This window comes from Corapipo altera, unplaced genomic scaffold, assembly GCF_003945725.1.
Source record: "Corapipo altera isolate COAL_440 unplaced genomic scaffold, ASM394572v1 67, whole genome shotgun sequence".
NCBI lineage: Eukaryota > Metazoa > Chordata > Aves > Passeriformes > Pipridae > Corapipo > Corapipo altera.
Genome location: NW_020884906.1, coordinates 7,982,957 through 8,000,427, shown reverse-complemented (window position 1 = coordinate 8,000,427; position 17,471 = coordinate 7,982,957). Strand labels below are relative to the sequence as shown.

The window sequence follows — 17,471 nt, the reverse complement described above, 5'->3', positions numbered from 1 at the left end:
CCCGCGCGCTCCCGGTGCCGCCCGGTGCCTGGGGCGCGCGGCGCACGCGCGGTGCGGCGCGCGGGGATCCCGGCCCCTCGTGCGCGTGACGTCGCCGCGTCTCGCGCCGCTCCGGGCCGGCGGCGGCCCCGGTGAGTGGAGCGGGGGGGGGGGGCACCGGGGAACGGGGGGACGGGGGATCGGCCCCGCCCCGCCCCGCCCCGGCCCCGTGTGTGTCACCCCGGCCGGCAGGTGACAGCGGCGGGGCTGCGCGGCGGGCGGTGCGCGGTACTCGGTACCGGCGGGCGGTGCGGGCAGCGCGGGCAGGGCTCGGGGCTCGGTGGGTGGCGGAGTGGCGGGGGATGCTCGGTGCGCAGTGCGAGGGGTGCGCGGGTGCACAGAGCGGTGCTCGGAACGGTACTCGGTGCACCGTACTGGGTGCTCCGAACGGTGCAAGGTGCCCGGTGCAGGATGCTCGGCGCTGGGTGCACGGAGCGGTGCTCGATGCTCAGAGCAGTGCAGAGTGCTCAGTGCGGGGTGCTCAGAGTGGTGCAGGGTGTTCGGTGCTGGGTACACAGAGCAGTGGCCGGTGCAGGGTGTTCCATGCTGGGTTCACGGTGCTGGGTGCTGGGAGCAGGATGCTCCGTGCTGGGTTCACGGGGTGGTGCTGGGTGCTGGGTGCAGGGTAAGTTCTGTGCAGTGCAGGATGTGCTGAGAGTGCTGCAGGGTGCTTGGTGCACGGTGCAGGATACATGGCAGGTGCCACAGGGTGCTCAGCACAGGGTGCTCCTTGTGCCTTTCTCCCCTTGTTCCTGCTATCTGGCACCCACTCCCCATGCCCCTGCTCCCCTGGCACCTTCCTGGCAGCCCAGCATCAGCCCGGCCATGCCCCCCATAACCCAAGCATCACCATACAGAAGGGCATCCATAGGCAGGGACTGTCCATCCATCCGGGTGTCCAGAGCTGAACTGGTGTCAGCGCTGCCCTCCCCTGCCAGGGTGAGTGTGGTGGCCCGTGCTGCAGTCAGCTGAGCAGGTGAGTGTTGGGGGCAACCTGCACCTTCGGGTCTTGGTCAGCATCAGCGTCTGCTGTTGGCACCAGAGATGTTTGCAGTGCTGAGGCCGGGGTGGCCGTGGGGTGCAGATCCCTTGGCAAAGGGGGTGCAGGTGGGTGCCCAAGTGGCTGCGTTGGCACCATGCAGCCCATCCAAAACACTGACACTGTCCTTGGCTGTGCCCATCTGTCACTTGCCCTGTGTGGCAGGGATGTGACATCCACGCTGTGTCCATAGCAAGGTCAAATTCCTTGGGACTCGTGGCTGGAGTTGCCATCCCAGCACTGTTGGCAGTGTGTCCCAGGATGGGCTGCGTGAGCTGGGCTGATGTCCTCCATGGGCAAAGGGGGGTTTGCATCACACAGACCTTTGCTCTGACCCTTGATGTGTTTGTTTGCACACTCAGGCTCTGTCCAAAAAACATCTCACAGCTTGAAACCCCTTAACTTGCCTCCCTTTGCCAGTCAGAGCCACCCTGCCAGCTGCTTGGGTGCACTGTGGGGTGGCAAGTCCCCCCTTGGCACAGTAGTGCTGCTCCCTTCTGCTCAGGCACCAAGCAAGGGTGAGTGCAGAGCTCAAAATGATTGGTGCTAACAGGTTTCCAAATTTGCCGTTGCTTTTCTGGGAACGGTGCAGCGTGCTCGTGGGGAGCTGTCAAGTGCCAACGCAGGTTCCTGTGAGCAGGGTTTGCCATCCTGTGCCTGGTGGCAGCTGATGCTCGGTGGCTGCTGCGTGAGGCGTGGCAGGAGCAGCCGTGCTGTGGTGCCCACAGGGAGCTGAGGGTCTGTGGGGGGCTTACACAGGGAGGGCAGCAGCTGAGCTGGGGACCATATGGGTCCTTCCCAGCGTCACCTGCAGCAACTGGAATTGGAGGGGCATCACTGTGCAGAGTTGTGCCCTCCACACTGGTGAGATGTGCCAGGCCAGGGGGTGGGAGCTGCCGTGGGGTCTCCGCAGGACACTGATGGACTCACCAGGACAGGCAGGCCCAGGCCACTGCCATGCTCTGGCTGTAGTTTTTACAAACTGTATTAGTAATTTCTGTTGCTATTTTAAGGAGATTTTTCCAAAGGCAGTTTGCATTACGGATACGCTGAGCCTTCAGGGATGTGTGGGATGGCAGGAGTGCTGTTAAAATGCAGGGACTGTCAAGCAGATTTTTGGAGAGAGAAAACAAACCCCAGCAGGTGGTTTTATTTGGCACCCTACAGATGCGCCTTCTGATGAATTTGTGATGCCTTGAGGAACCTCAGCCTTGTGCCTCAGCCAGGCGTGTTTCCCTTTGGATTCTGCAGGCAGCGAGTGTGCGGAACATGGGAGAAGCTTGCCATAGTGTTGGCTGCCTGCTTTGGTTCACAATGTTGTTCAGGCCTCTAGTTCTGCAGTTCTAAACACCTGTCTGCCTCCAATTCTGCAGCAATTCTCTCACAGAAATCCTGTCTCAAGGAGAATAATACATTTTTTTCCCCCTTTTCATCTCCAGTCCATCCTGTGCTGGCCTCATGGCGCAGGCAGGAGGGTGTGCTGGGACTGGCCCTGCTGAGGAGCCTTTTGTCCCCTCACAGGGACAGCAAACAAGAACAGCAGCAGGGGATTGCTCAACCCACAGTGCTCGGAAGTGAAGCAAGTGGCTGGTTCCCATCGTGCATTCCCAGGCCAGTGACCCCAAACTGAGACCGGGGACTCCACAGGTGGTTGCAGCGTCCAGATGCTTCTCCATGGACAAGTGACCATGGGTGTTTTAACTCCAGAGCCGCTGCAGCCCGCAGGCTGCTCTGGTGGGGCAGGGGGAAGCAACCGGGGTTTTTCCAATGCTCCTGTTCCTGCTCAGTGCTGGGATGGATCCTGTGGTGTGAGTGGCTGTTCCTGGCAGTGGCTGAGCTGCAAGGGGGTTGGGAGAGCAGCTGGTCCCCCTGGCAGCTGTACTCACAGCTGGCTGCAGGCCAGCGGGGCTGGGTGGCATCCAAGGGAAGGGCACCGAGCAGGGGAAGGGCACCAAGCACAAAGCCATGGTGGCCCAGCATTTGCAGATGCAAGTGGCAGCAGAGGACCAGGGCTCACAGCTGGGCTCCTGCAGGCAGGAAAGCACTCGGATGTGCCGTGCAGGGTGGTTTGGCTGACAGTCAGCAGCCATGCAGTCTCGGAAGGATTTGGTTCCATTTCTTCCTTCCATGGTTTCACAAGGGCTACTCCCGTGCCGGGGCTTGGTGGGGTTCATTTCCTGTCCTTGCTGGGGCTATGCCAGCACACAGGCTTGGGTTGCCGGTGCTTCCCAAAGTTTCTGGCTTTGTGGAAACGCCAAGTGCTTGCCCTTGTGGCATCCGTTGTACCGAGGCCGTCTGGGCCTCAGTGGAGATCCTGGGCCTGGTCCATGCTCAGGGTTCCTGAGGCCTCGAGCTGCAGGAAATGGGACAAGGGTGAGCAGAGGGGCTGGCAGAGATGAGGTACAGCCGTGTCCCCTCTCCCCTCACTGCCCATGATGAGCAGTGGCCCCTTCGTCCTCCCTGCCCTCCCCTCAGACAGTGCCTCCAGTACTGGGGCTGCCGCTGCTGCTCCTGCATGGGGAAATAAACCACTTTGATTTTGTTTCTTAAGCAAATTTGAGGTTTTGGGGTTTCTCTTGCAGAAACAACTTTTTATTTGCAAATCCTGATCCTTGTGCGTGCAAGAATAGAGCTTGTTGAGACTTAGGGTTTGGCCTGTGGATTGGGAAAATATTTTTTGAAGATACTTACTGTTTTTTCTAGCAGTTCCTCTGATTTCTCTCTCTCCCTATTGTATGGCAGGCTCTGACCACCCACATTCCCACAGGGAATCTTTGTGCAGTTGTGGGAGGGAAGAGTTGTGTTTGCATTGGGCATGGTGAGTGAACACAGGGGCTGCAACCTCCAGTTCCCATCGCCCTATGCCTCTCTCGTTTGGGGATCCCTGGGGCATACCCTGGCCCTGGGGTGGGAGTTGGAGGGACCTGGTCAGAGGCATGGGGAGGGCTCATGGAACCATCACAGAATTATGGAATGGTTTGGGTTGGAAGGGACCTTAAAGATCTTCTAGTTCCAACCCTCTGCCATGGGCAGGGACACCTTCCACTAGAGCAGGTTGCCCAGAGCTCCATCCAGCCTGGCCTTGAACACTTCCAGGGCTGGGGCATGCACAACTTCTCTGGGCAAGGGGAACAGGAGGACAGCTCTGTGTCTCCTGAGAGCCCCCTCATCCAGCTCTGAGCAGGGAGCAGGATGGTGAGCTCCTGGGTCAGGGCACAAGGGAAGCCAGCAAGGGAACATCTCTCTGGCTGCAGCTTCGCTGCAGTGGCACCTGCGCTGGCTTTGCCTTTGTCCCCCCTGAGGCAGCGACTGCAGAGTAATTAAGGAAAGGTGAAGCTCTGTGGGTTGATTAAAAGTCAGGAGCTCCCTCCAAAGCACAGAGCTCATGTCCTGTTTCGGCACAGGCACTTCTGACATGGAGATGGAGCTGATCTGGTGGCTCCATCCATCACTGGGAGGTCACAGACACCCCTCCTGCTCTGGTCCCCATCCCTCACAGCCCGCAGCATGGAGTGGGGGGCTCTCCCTTCCCCTCCTGTCCCCCCTCACTCGTCTCAGTTCTTCCAGCAGCAGCTCTGCCTCCCCACCCTGCTCCTTGAGCTAAGGGGAGACGTGTCAAGCCCCTTCCCCTGGCTTTGCTGGAGCCTTGCTGGGGCATGGTGGGCATGGAGCCAGGTGCTGGGTAGGTGCCTCCATGCCCAGCTCCTGCCAGCAGCTTTCACTTTGGGCGTTCCATAATTAATCAGCCACTTTGGGCCGAGGGCCATTGCTGTCCGGGGTTGCCGGGGTGGATGCTGCGGTTTCCATCACCGGACCATAAAATGCCATCACTGTGCTTGGAACGAGGGACGGGCGGAGGGAAGATTCTGTAAATTGGTGGGATTTTTATTGTTTGAGGAACACTGTAGCATTGAGCGGGATAATAAAATGTTTTGCTAATCATAACAGCCTTGAGGCGATAAACCAGCCGTCCATTTGTGCTGTGAAATGTCTGTGGATTCTTTGCTGATGTGATTTAGAGCCTGTTGGAGCCAGCTGGTGCACTGTGTCTGTATCCCTGGCCGGGCTCTCTGGGATGGAGTGCTGGGGTGCTCAGCTGGAATCCATGGTGTGGCTCAGGGCTCTCACCTCTCAGGCTTTTCCAAATGAGAAAGCCAGTATTCGAAAGTGGTACACACTGCCTTAATCCTCAGGGCATCGGATTCTACTGGTTTGTTTTTCTAGGTACCCAGCAGTGAGAATAAATTCCTCCTTCCCTTCTGAGCCGGTTGTGTGCTAAAATGCAGCTGGAGCACCCTCTGTGTGATTTGGGTGCTTGAACACTTATCCTTGCTGACTTTTGACTGTTTCTTTCAGTTTTATTTGGGATTTTTTTGGATTTTATGGTTTTTGTTGGCGGTGCAAATGCAAACCACAGTGCTGCTAGTGCTATTTGGGGATTTTCCAAGGGACACAGAACCCTGAAGTGCTCTGAACTCCCAGTGTTTTTACTGTGATTGGCCTCTGGTTCTGGTGGATGTTCTGGGTTCATGGCCTGCAGTGCATTTTCAGCTTTAGTCACCAAACCTGTCCTGCTGTTGGCGGTGCTGCTTTCGCCACGTGGTGGCTGAAAGCAGCTTCTTTTGTTGTTGTGGGGTTTTTTTTTTTGAGTGCTGCAGCTTAATTTTGTGCGTATCAAAGTGGCTCTGAGGCTCCAGCTGTGGTTCGCCTGCAGCAGAGGTGGGTGCAGAGCCCCTGTTCCACTGCCAGCGCTGCAGCATCGATCGGGGTGGGCAGGTTGGACCCTGCTCGCTCCAGATGGCTGTCCCACGGGACCAATCCCGATCCATGCCATGCTGGGGCGGATGAGCACGCGTCGGGGGTTGTGCAATGGGGCTGACGCTGCACTCGGCGACCGCAGCCGCCCCCGCGGTGCCTCCGTGGGCACCCGGCGGGGATCAGGGCTGTCCCGTGCTCGCTGTGTCCCGGAGCTGCTCATCAGAGTGGGTGAATGCTTTGAAATTTGTTGATCAGCTTTTGTTCGGGCTGCCTGGAAGCAGATGGAGAGACGCCCCATATGTCTGTGTGCCAGCAGTGCCAGCAGCCTGTCCCTTCCTGCTGCGCGCCCGCAGCCCCCGACAGCTCTTCCCGGCTTTTTCCTCCCGGAGGCTTGACCGCTCTGCTGTTTGCTGCTGCCTCCTCCAAGCAGGATGGGAGTATCCCTGTCCAGCTAAGGGAGGTACCTGGGAATCATCAGGTGTTTTGAAAAGGGATGTTGCCACCAGGCAGGGAACAGGAGGAAAAGGGCTGCCGTCATGGCCACCACTTGGCAGTGACAGGGTTGGGCTGAGCTCAGGTTGTGATAAAGCAGTTGTCCTCAGGCAAGCTGTGTTTATTTTTGTAAATGAACTGTAGACTACTAATTAAGTAATTAAATATTGCTGATTTGTAAAGATGCGAGTTGGATATATTAGGACATTTCTTGCTGACCACAGTTCCTGCTGCTGTTCCGCCACAAAGGCGCCTCCAGTTCCTCATCCTTTTATTAAGCACCAACAAATTGAGCTCAAATTTTCCAGGCCACACCTACGTCTTTTGGGGAAGCTGCAGTTAGTGACAATCATTTCTGGGAATGTTTTAAAGAAAAATGCAGCTTCTGATCATATGGAGCTTGTTGTAGACACTGTTTTTGCGGTTGTTTTCACACTTTAAAAAATGGGGTCGATGTTGTTTCATCACTGCAGGTGGTGCTGGGCCTGGCGGTGCTGGCACACGGGGCTGTTCCTGGTGCTGCTGGTGGTTTACCCGTTCCCACCGCAGGTGCTGGGTCATGAGGCTGTGGTTGCTCAGAGCTCCGTGCTGGAGCCCGGCTGGCAGTGACACCCTGCGCAGTGTCAGGAAGGAAGTCAGCAAGCGAGTGCATGTCCGTGTGTCTGTCTGTGTGTGTCTGTGCACGGTCAGGAGCTGGAGCTGTTTCCGGAGCGAGGAGTCTTGGGGTGGGCTGTTAAACTGCTGCTGTTCCCTGATCCAGAGCATTTGTGGCACTGCAGAATTGCATCCAGGGATGCAGATGCTGCTCCGTGGGCGTGCAGCCTCGTCCAGAGCTGAAATCCTGTGGTCCATGGAGGCCAGGCCAGGATTGAGCAGGAAGCCTGGCAGGGAAGAAGGGCAGCATGTGCACTGCGGATAAGGCCTCCCGAGTTCATGCTGGGTGGAGTTTCCCTCTGGTTTCTCGTTGGTGCTGAAGCAGAGGGGCCGGTGACACTCGATGGCAGGAGAGGAGGAGACTTGGGTGTCTGGAATAGCAATTAGGGTCTGTCCTTGAAATGTTCTAAAAAACATCCTCTGAGGCTGGGACACTGTCATGTATTGAGGGGCAGCTGACTGGGAAGGGCCAGGTGGCAGCAGCCCTATGACAAGCCAGCACCCTGTGCACCCACTGTGATCCTTGGAGCAGAGTGACATCCTCCCATCCCGCTGGGTCCGGCCCCTCGGGGTGCTCTGCTGCAGCGCAGGGACTCTGAGCTGTCCCTGGGATGTGCCTGCAGGGTGGCTCCAGCCAAGGTGCTGCAGGTGGCTGCCGGGCTCCCCGGGGAGGGGGCACTCCCTGTGGTGCAGTTGCCATGTCCTTGTGGGAAACCTGGTGTACAGGGGTTCGGCTCCCTACCTGGAGGGATTTGTGTGCTCTGAGGGGCTGGTGCTGCTGCCTTGGGGGGTGGTGAGGCTGGAGAGAGCTTTGTTCCTTGGGCTGGAGCCGGGAGGTCCTGGCAGCATGGGCAGTTCCTGGTGCCAGGGCTTTGCTGGGACCACCTTTCCCTGGGAGGGACAAGAGGGAGGCTGTGGGCGGGAGTGGAAGGTGCCAAGGAGGAGAGCACATATGTGCAATAAATAAATCAACATTATGGCTTCTCTTCCCCATCAGGTGTTCTGGAGGTTGCAGCATGAAGCTCGGCTAGCAGCAAAATGACCTTATGGGGGCAAGGTAAGCACACATGGGTTATTGATTCCCCTGGGATGCTGGGTGAATGTTTCAGGTCTGTCCACACCAGCACTGGTGCCCTATGAATACTATGTTGCCTTCACAAGCTGACAGGAGGTGGTGTAAGCCTTGTTCATGCTAATGGTCCATCAGCATGTGAATAGGGAAGGCTCTGTGCCTGTAGGACCTCTTGTCACTCTGCTGTCACTTCCCTGCTGGTTCCCATCCTCCCCCATGCTCTGGGTGCTAGCCTTGCCCTGATGGTGGTGAGGGATGGAGCCCCTGGCTGTGGGTCACAGCCCTTCCCTGTCCTATGGTGTCCAAGCTGCACTCAGGGGGCTTCAGCCTGGAGTTGGCTGCTGGTACTTTGATTTCTGCTCCTGTGTCTCCAGTGCCTGCCATGATGTGCTAGAGAAGCCCCCGAGAGCTCCCTAATTCCTGCTGGAGTGAGAAGCTCTCAGAGCCAGCTTGGACATCTGAACGACTGTTGTCTCTGGAAGGGTTGTCTTTGATCAGACAGCTATGTGCCTAATTATGCCATGATTCCACCACAGTGTCTGCTCTGGAGGAAATGACCTATCCCTCTTCCCTCACAGACTAATGAGCCCCATATATTTTAGGAAATTCTTAGCAGAGAATTGCACAAAGAGTTGAGAGCGAGCCAGGCTGTTTGCGGTTGCTCCCAGCCTGCTGCCAGACATGCTTGTGGGTATTGTTCAGCCCACCTGGCACACCGGGATGATCCCACTGGAGAAGTTTGTTCCATTTCAGCCCTCCCAGGGCCTGTGACTGCCATGCAGGAGCAGAGGTAGAGTCCCAGAGCACAACTGTGAGGAGAAGCCGTGCTCCTGTGGGCAGCTTCCTTTCCTGCTGCTTCATGGATTGAGAGCTTCCCCACACTGGTGGTGTTGGATGGGAGTGGGGGGGCTGTGTCCCTGCCCACCAGACAGGCAGGACAGTCCCCAGGCATGCAGAATCATTTAGGTTGCAAAAGACTTTCAGGATCATTGAGTCCAACCTGTGACCCATCATCACCTTGTAAACCAGACCAGAGCACTGAGTGCCACATCCAGTCATTCCTTGGACACCTCTGGGGATGGGGGCTCCACCCTGAGCAGCCCATTCCAGTGCTTGACCACCTTTTCTGTAATGAAATTCCTCGTGATGTCCAACCTGAACCCCCCCGGCACAGCTCAAGGCCGTGTCCTGCTTGTGGTGCTGGTACCGCAGCCCCCAGCACTCAACATGAGCACATGAGTGAGTCCCTTTGTTCCCTATGCGGCTCAGATGAAGCTGCTGGAGCATCTCGGTGGGAACTGCTCCCTGTCAGCTGTTTTTTGGGAGAACAGAGTACTTCTGTGCTCCAGCCTCCTTTCACACTGCAGCCTTTCCTGCTAATTAGCCTGTCTTGGTCTGCATCACCCTAATTATTCCGGTTGGCCCTAAATCCTGCAATCCACTGCCATCCTTTGAAATGGGTCTTGTGGCATTTGCAATTATTTTTGGGTGAACATTTGAATATATTTACATGACTGAAACAGATGAAGATAGCAGGAAGGAGCAACACTTGCCTTGTTAATGGCTCTGACTCTGATTGGTGCTGCAAAAATACCGGGGCTGTCGGGTATCCCTCTGATCTACATCCCGCTTTTATCTGAGACCTGGGGATGCAGTTGAGACTGTTTAACCTGGGTATGTCACTGAGCAGCTGGCCAAGATGGACCGGGTAGTAAAGAGCCACAAAAATAGTTTGGTGGTGATGTTACTGTGCTGCTGGGCCGGGAAAGTGTGTCCCTGGGCTGGGGAAGGGTGTCCCTGGGCTGGCACAGGGGCTCTGCCTGGGCAGAAGTGGATAAAAACCGAGTGGGCGGATGGGAACAGTGGAGTGGGATGTCAGGGGCTGGAAGGGGGGAGCAGAGCAAGTCCCCAAGTGCTTGGAAGGGAGGGCAGGGGCAGGGAGGCTGCCAGGCTCCGGGCTCTTTCCCTGCTCTGCACGGGCTGCTGCGCAGTGTGCTCCTTCGGGGAAAGAGTCGACAGGAGAAAACACTTTTCTGGAGCAGTTCTTTGGCCTGTCAGCAAAACAGAATGCACGGACGGCCCGTTCCTTCCACTCCATTCAGCTCCCGCCCCAGCCACATAATCACAAAGGACTGGAAATCCCGGGGTGAGCCCAGGGTAGGATTGCAAAACCTGCACTCGCAACTGGGGCGGATGGGGGGAGGGGGTGGGAAGCGGTGCCAGCCTTCCCGGGAGTCCCTCTGGGCACGCAGCAGAGCTGGGCACACTCGCAGAGGCTGCAGCCTTCCTGCTGGATGTCCTACCGAGCCCTGGAAAACCCAAAGAGTCTTTGTGCCAGATGAAGTTTCAAGGATTTCTCTGTCAGGTCAGTCTCCGGAGGCAGGGCAGGGTGTTGAACACTGTGTGTAGCTGTTCACTGTCAGATGGTTGAGTTTCTCAGTGTTTCATTCTAACGGCTTCTCCTGACTCAGACACTTAAGATTTGCATGAGAGGCATTTGTTTTTCTCTTATTTCGGCTTCCCCCTCCCTTTTGACCGCAGGGTTAAACTAAAGAAAATGTAGGAAGGAGGCAGGTGGCTGAGATGTGAGCAGTGGTGGAGTGCTGACTCGGGTTTGGGAGGAATAACTTTAGGGAGGGTTTGGGCTTCATCTGGGATGCAACAGGCTCTCTGTAAAGATTTTCTTTAAGGACTCAGTGGGTATACATGGCCCCTCCTCTCCAAAACATTCCTGGAGCTTTGCTCCAGCTGTAAACCTGTGTTTCTGGGAACACAAACAGCACAGAAATTGTATCTTTGGGTGTGCACTGACAGAGACTTTAATTACCTGCTGGGTGGAAGGCACCGAGTCTGGGAGTTGCTGATAAGTGAAGGAGATGATGAAATCCTGGATGGTGTCAGCATCCCGCTGGAGCCAGGCTGGATTCTGGGCTGGAGTGTGGGTCCTGTTCCTCTGACCATGCCATTTCTCTTGCAGATGCCCATGGAGTTGGACACTCGCTAGCTGAGAGCTGAAGTCCCCAGCCTGTGCCTAGGAGAGCAGAATGCGGGTCACTATGCGGAGGGTGCTGCTGGTGCTGGGCTCGGTGGCCGCCTTGATGGTGACTCTGCACCTCGGCCATCAGGTTCTGGAGTGCCAGCAGGTCCTGAGCGAGAGGAGGCACAGGCTGATGAGACCCGAGAACGAGGAGCTGGTCATGATGGATGCCAACCACGTCGAGTACCGTTACAGCAAGGACATGCCCCTGATCTTCATCGGGGGGGTCCCACGCAGCGGCACCACGCTCATGAGGGCCATGCTGGACGCCCACCCCGAGGTGCGCTGCGGGGAGGAGACCCGCATCATCCCCCGCGTGCTGGCCATGCGCCAGGCCTGGTCCAAGTCCGGGCGGGAGAAGATGCGCCTGGACGAGGCGGGGGTGACGGACCAGGTCCTGGACGCCGCCATGCAGGCCTTCATCCTGGAAGTGATCGCCAAGCACGGCGAGCCCGCCAGGTACTTGTGCAACAAGGACCCTTTCACGCTCAAGTCCTCTGTCTACCTGTCCAGGCTGTTCCCCAATTCCAAATTCCTCCTGATGGTGCGGGACGGCCGGGCCTCAGTGCACTCCATGATCACACGGAAAGTGACGATCGCGGGCTTTGACCTGAACAGCTACCGGGACTGCCTGACCAAGTGGAACAAAGCCATCGAGGTGATGTACTCCCAGTGCCTGGAGGTCGGCCGGGCCCGCTGCCTGCCCGTCTACTACGAGCAGCTGGTGCTGCACCCCGAGCAGTCCATGCACAACATCATGAAGTTCCTGGACATCTCCTGGAGCAACACGGTGCTGCACCATGAGGAGCTCATTGGGAAGCCCGGCGGGGTGTCGCTTTCCAAGTGAGTCTCAGCTCCTTCCTCCGCTTTTCAAGAAGCATTTACATTACACGATTCAGGTCAAGGCTAAAACTGGGGGCAAAGCTGCGTTGCTGGTGTTTGTGTGTGATTTTTGGGGGCAGAAGGAGCAACACATCATTTTACTGCAGTAGGGTTTGTGTTTCTGAGTAAGAGATGGCTTTAATGCTCCCAATCTGTTGTACTACACAGAGCAGCTTGTCAAGCAAGGATTTCAGGAGCAGGTGACTGTTTAATCTCTCTTGACACTGCAGAAATTATTTCAGTCTCTAATTTGGAAAGAACTGCTTGCTCTGAAACGTGAGCTCTTTAATGCCTCTTTCTCTACCCGTCCTCAGATGCCTCCTCAGTGTGATTAGTTGTACTGCTAACGATGATGAGCAGCAGTTCTTGCCAGGTCTGGGGCTAGTATTGCAGAATCAAAGCAATCCCTGCTCCATGGAGGCACACCCAGCACGCCCTCCTGGCCTCTCTGTGTGTCGGGGATGTTTACCTGCTCCCACTTTCTTTTCCTCTCTTAGTGCTTTTTCTTTTCTAAGTGAAAGGCTTAAGTCAGGCTTAGCAAAATGTAATCAGCCGTGTAAGGGAATTATCCGAGTCTCCGTATCAATTGCTGGTGCCCCGGTGGTGAGGGCAGCAGGAGCCAGGGGGGATGTGCAGCTGCTCCGGTGCTCTGGGATGCTGTGGGTGTGCAGCCGGCTCTGCTTCCCTGTTTGCTCTGTGGAAATCTTGCCCAGATTCCTTAAACAGATAAGATTTTGGATTTCCCTAGAGGCCCTGTGGTGCATCTGTGCTACAGCCCACACATCTTACATTATTTTCCTGTAGTAAGGAGAGGTGTCCTGGTAACACCCTGACCCCAGTGAAGGATGAATCCCCCCTCTAGGACAAGAGGAAGCAGTCTCAAGTTGTGCTGGGAGAGATTTAGATTGGATATTTTGGAAAATTTCTTCATGGATAGAGTGGTCAGGCATTGGAACAGGTTTCCCAGGGCAGTGCTGGAGTCACTCTTGCTGAAAGTGTTCAAAGACACGTGGATGTGGTGCTTAGGGGCATGGTTAGTGGTGGCTTTGGCAATGATGGGGGAACAGCTGGAATTGATGATCTTAGAGGGATTTTCCAGCCTTAATGATTCCATGATTCTATACAGGGGGATCCCACCTCTGGGGCCGTGCAACCCCCTGCCAGGGTGTGCTCCCCCAGATCAGGGCTGTGAGGGGACAGGGTTGCCCTGGGACTGCCCCTCTGTGCCTCACCCTGGCTCTGCCTCAGGTGTGCCTGGCAGCTGATGAGTGTTTGTGTCCTGGGAGTGGAAGGGACATGCTGGGGCTGTTCAGCCTGGAGAGGAGAAGGTTGTGTAGAGACCTCACAGCACCTCCCAGGATCTGGAAGGAAGCCAGTGAGGGACTGTTCATCAGGAACTGTAGTGACAGGACAAGGGCGAATGGCTTCAATTTGAAATGGGGGAAATTTAGGTCAGATTTATGGAAGAAATCCTTCCCTGTGAGGGTGGTAAGGCCCTGGCACAGGGTGCCCAGAGAAGCTATGGCTGCCACATCCCTGGAAGTGTTCCAGGCCAGGTTGGATGGGGGTTGGTCTAGTGGAAGATGTCCCTGCCCATGGCAGAGGGGTTGGATAGGATGAGCTCTAAAGTCCCTTCCTACCCAAACCAGTCTGTGATTCGATGTTGAGGTGACAGTGAGCCTGGCTGAGGCTGTTCTGTGTGACCCCAGCACGTGTGTGAAATCCAACTTTAGTGTCTTTTGGTTTTTTTTCTTTTTTTTTCCCCCAGGATAGAAAGATCCACAGACCAGGTGATCAAGCCGGTGAACATGGAGGCGTTATCTAAATGGATCGGGCACATCCCAGGGGATGTGCTGCAGGACATGGCCCACATCGCCCCGATGCTCGCAAGGCTGGGCTACGACCCCTATGCCAACCCCCCCAACTACGGCCACCCCGACCCCCTGGTTGTCAACAACACACACAGGGTGAGTGTCACTGCCATGGGGGAGCAGAGCTGGGGGGCTCACAGAGCCCCTGGAGCAGAGGAGGCTGTTGAGCCAGGTCAGGAGAGAGCAGTGGGGAAATGGACGTAGAATCCCAGAATCACTGAGGCTGGAAAAGACCTCCAAGACCATTGAGTCCAACCTGTGCCTGATCCCCACCTTGTCACCCAGCCCAAAGCACTGAGTGACACATGGACACCTCCAGGGATGGGGACTCCACCACTTCCCTGGGCAGCTCCTTTTAATGCCTGACAACCCTTTCTGTGAAAACATTCCTCCTGATGTCCAACCTCCCCTGGCACAGCTTGAGGCCATTTCCTCTTGTCCTGTTCCTTGTTCCCTGGGAGCAGAGCCTGACCTCTCCCCCCGCTCCCCCTCCTGTCAGGGAGTTGCAGAGAGCAAGAAGGTCCCCCCGAGCCTCCTTTTCTCCAGGCTGAGCCCCCCCAGCTCTCTCAGCCACTCCTGGTGCTCCATACTCTTTCCCAGCTCCATTCCCTTTTCTGAACATGCTCCAGCACCTTGTTGTCTGTCTTGGAGTGAGGGGTCCAGACCTGGACACAGGATTTGAGGTGCAGTCTTCTCCTTGGGAAGGCTGGGAATGGCTGACAGCTCCCCCGAGATGGTTCCAGCCCAGCTGCGTGTTCCGGGTGGAGCCTGATGGGGCTCATGCTGACAGTGCTGCCGATGGTTTTGTGGTGGTGTTTGTTTGTGGTGCTGTGGCAGATCCTGACTTGTCCCTCTCTGACCCAGCCCTGCTCCTGAACCCCGGTGTGGGTGTTCCTGGTGTGTGCTGATGGTTTCTTTGGGCACTGTACCCTGGCTGGGACCTGGGATAACATTCTGGCTGTGCTATGTCTGTGTGTAGCTCCACAGCCACTCCCGTGCTCTCACCAGGAACACACGTGGAGGCTTGGAATGCCTTTGGGCAAAACCAAGAGATTTTTCCTTTTTTTTTTTAATATTGACTCATATCCCTGGAGCAGAACTGGAAGGAAAGAGCTGCAGTCCCAACCAGCAGTTAGGAGGCAGAGGGAGGTTCCCATGTTTGGGGTGGGGCTCTGCAGCCCCCCAGTTCCCTGGCACAGTGCCCATGGATGAGGTGTCCTTTGTCATGGTGGTGGGAGCAGGGTGGGACCAGTCCCCAGGGTGCTGTAGGCAGGCAGGGAAGTGGCAGCACTGACTGGGAGGTGGGAAGAGCTTCCCTGGAACTGCTCTGTGCTCCCAGCACTCTGGTCTCTCACAGCTCCTCAGTGCCTGCTGAGAGCTGTCCTGGGACATGGGTGGTTTGGGAAAACATCTGCCCTGGGCAGGGTCAGGGCCACTCTGGGTCTCTGATATGGACCTTTCAGTGTTTTTTGGATGAATTTGGAGAACTGGCATGGTGGTAAAACCAAAACATTGTCCCCTTTCAGACTAAGGGGGGAACTGGGAATTGCTTGTGTCAGTTCCCTGCTCCCTGTCTTTATAGTCAAAAAGGATGAAACCTCCCGTTTTTGCCCCAATATGACCCCATGATGTAGATCAAACTCCCATCAGGGTGTTCCACCTGGTTCAGGTGTCCTGGGACGTGGGACACATGGAATGAGGTGGATTGGCTGATGCTCGTGGAGCCACTGCCCCAGAAGGGTCACTCCAGGTTCTCTTTCCCACAGGTTTTAAAGGGGGATTATAAAACACCGGCCAATCTGAAAGGTCACCTGCAGGTAAGAGTCTGGTGTGCCCTGAGGGGTTCTGTTTTTGGGTTAATCTGGGGTGTCTGGTCCCTGGTTCCCTCCTAGGGGTGTCTGCAGGCTGAGAATGTCCCTGCTCCCTTCCCTCAGGGAACATCCCTCCTCCCTTCCCTGGGGAATGCAGATGGTGGCTCAGAGCTGACCCTTCTGTTTCTGGGTTATTTCAGGTCACTCAGAACACGTCATCTTCTCACTAAGAAAATTAATGATTTCCAGGTAAGACCCTGTTAATTTTGGGATTTGGGTGAATCTGCCCACATTGCTCCAGGATTGGCATTTGGTTTGTGTAATTTCTGTGGATTAGCCAGGGCTCCAGGCACGCTTCTGATGCCAAAGATCATTCACAGTTGCCTTAGATCTTCCAAACAATGCTGCTGTGTGGGACCATTTGTCAGGATTTCTCTTCCTGAGCTCTGGGAACAGGCTTAAAGCAGCCAAATGAGAATCAGCCACTTGGGAGGGTCATTGCTGCCTGTCCCCACAGGCAGCACAGGAACGGGACATGGAATGTGTGGATGGGCTGAGCTGCTCCCCAGCTGCCTCCAAGGACGTGCCATGGACCTGAGGAAGGGGATAGAAAACAAAGGGAAACATGATGGGAAACAAAGCTGCTGCCTTGGGCTTCTGCTCCAGAGACAACTGTTGACGTGTTGGATGTTTTTCCCTCTCTACCCTCTGTGCTAAAGCATAAAATGTCATTTTTGGTACTAAAACAGACCCTTTGAAAACTAATTCCTGCGTAAAAGAGTCGGTTGGGCTAGAAAAAGATCAGAAGTGCTGAGAGAGGATCTGGAACTGTGTGTCTAATGTCCTGGGCTGGGATTTGGTTCCTTGCTGACTGTGTTTTGTGTCACAGGGGCTTTAAACCATCTGTTGGGCACCGCTGTGCTGGTGTGTGGGATCCTGCTCCTGAGGGGGTCCTGCCCTGTATTCTCCTTGTGTTTCTCTCTTCCAGAACGTTGCAAATGGCCTTTTGTTGCCCAAGAAGGAAGAGTTTGCGCTGGCCCATGGAAATCGGTTCTCCAAGCATATTGCTTGCTCCTACTGTTGCCAAATGACTGCGCTCCAGGAATGTATTTGCATTTATTTGCAAAGGCCAAACGTGCTCCACGGCGGGAATGTCCTCGGCCTCTCCCAGCGCTCCGTGGGAAAAGCAGCTGTGGGAATCCAGGCTCAGGGGTGGCGGGAGGAGGTTCCGTGTGTGCCGTGGCCAGAGGACTCGTTACATCTCGCGTCAGTGTCTTGTGACGCCGTTCCCTGTTCCTGGGAACAGCCCTCCCAGCACTGCTGTTCTGTGTTCCTGGGGTCAGGAACAGCCCCCCTGGTCCTGCTGTTCTGTATTCCTGGGGTCAGGAACAGCCCCCCTGGTCCTGCTGTTCTGTATTCCTTGGGCTAGGAACAGCCCCCCTGGTCCTGCTGTTCTGTATTCCTGGGGTCAGGAACAGCCACCGTGGTCCTACTGTTCTGCATTCCTTGGATTGGGAACAGCCACCCTGGTCCTGCTGTTCCCTATTCCCCGGGTGGGGAACAACCCTCCCTACTGTTCTGTATTTCTGGGGTTGGGAACAACCATCTTGGCCTTGCTGTTCCCTAATTCCAGGGTTGTAAACAGTAATCCTGGGCCTGTTGTTCCTTATTCTCACTGTTGGGATCAGCCATCCTGGTCCTGCCATTCCCTGTTCCCAGGCTCAAGAACAGCCGCCCTGTCCCTGCTGTTCCCAGGGTCAGGAACAGCTGCCCTGTCCCTGCTGTTCCCAGTTCCCAGGGTCAGGAACAGCCGCCC

General features: G+C 56.0%; 1 protein-coding gene across 3 annotated transcripts; it reads left to right on the top strand.

The window, feature by feature from the left end:
* The first annotated feature begins 63 nt into the window (after positions 1-63).
* TPST2 (tyrosylprotein sulfotransferase 2) lies at positions 64-17,403 on the top strand. Of its 3 annotated transcripts, none has more exons than XM_027651980.1 (7): positions 64-131; positions 7,980-8,039; positions 11,032-11,934; positions 13,742-13,940; positions 15,611-15,661; positions 15,856-15,904; positions 16,644-17,403. In XM_027651980.1, exons 3-6 carry the CDS (start codon positions 11,099-11,101, stop codon positions 15,883-15,885), a joined length of 1,116 nt encoding a protein of 371 aa, XP_027507781.1. In that variant the 5' UTR covers positions 64-131; positions 7,980-8,039; positions 11,032-11,098; the 3' UTR covers positions 15,886-15,904; positions 16,644-17,403. The 3 variants fall into 3 exon arrangements, with proteins under 3 accessions (XP_027507781.1, XP_027507783.1, XP_027507782.1); XM_027651982.1 differs by lacking the exon at positions 64-131 and adding an exon at positions 220-274; XM_027651981.1 differs by lacking the exon at positions 64-131 and adding an exon at positions 387-1,596.
* The last annotated feature ends 68 nt before the right edge of the window (positions 17,404-17,471 follow it).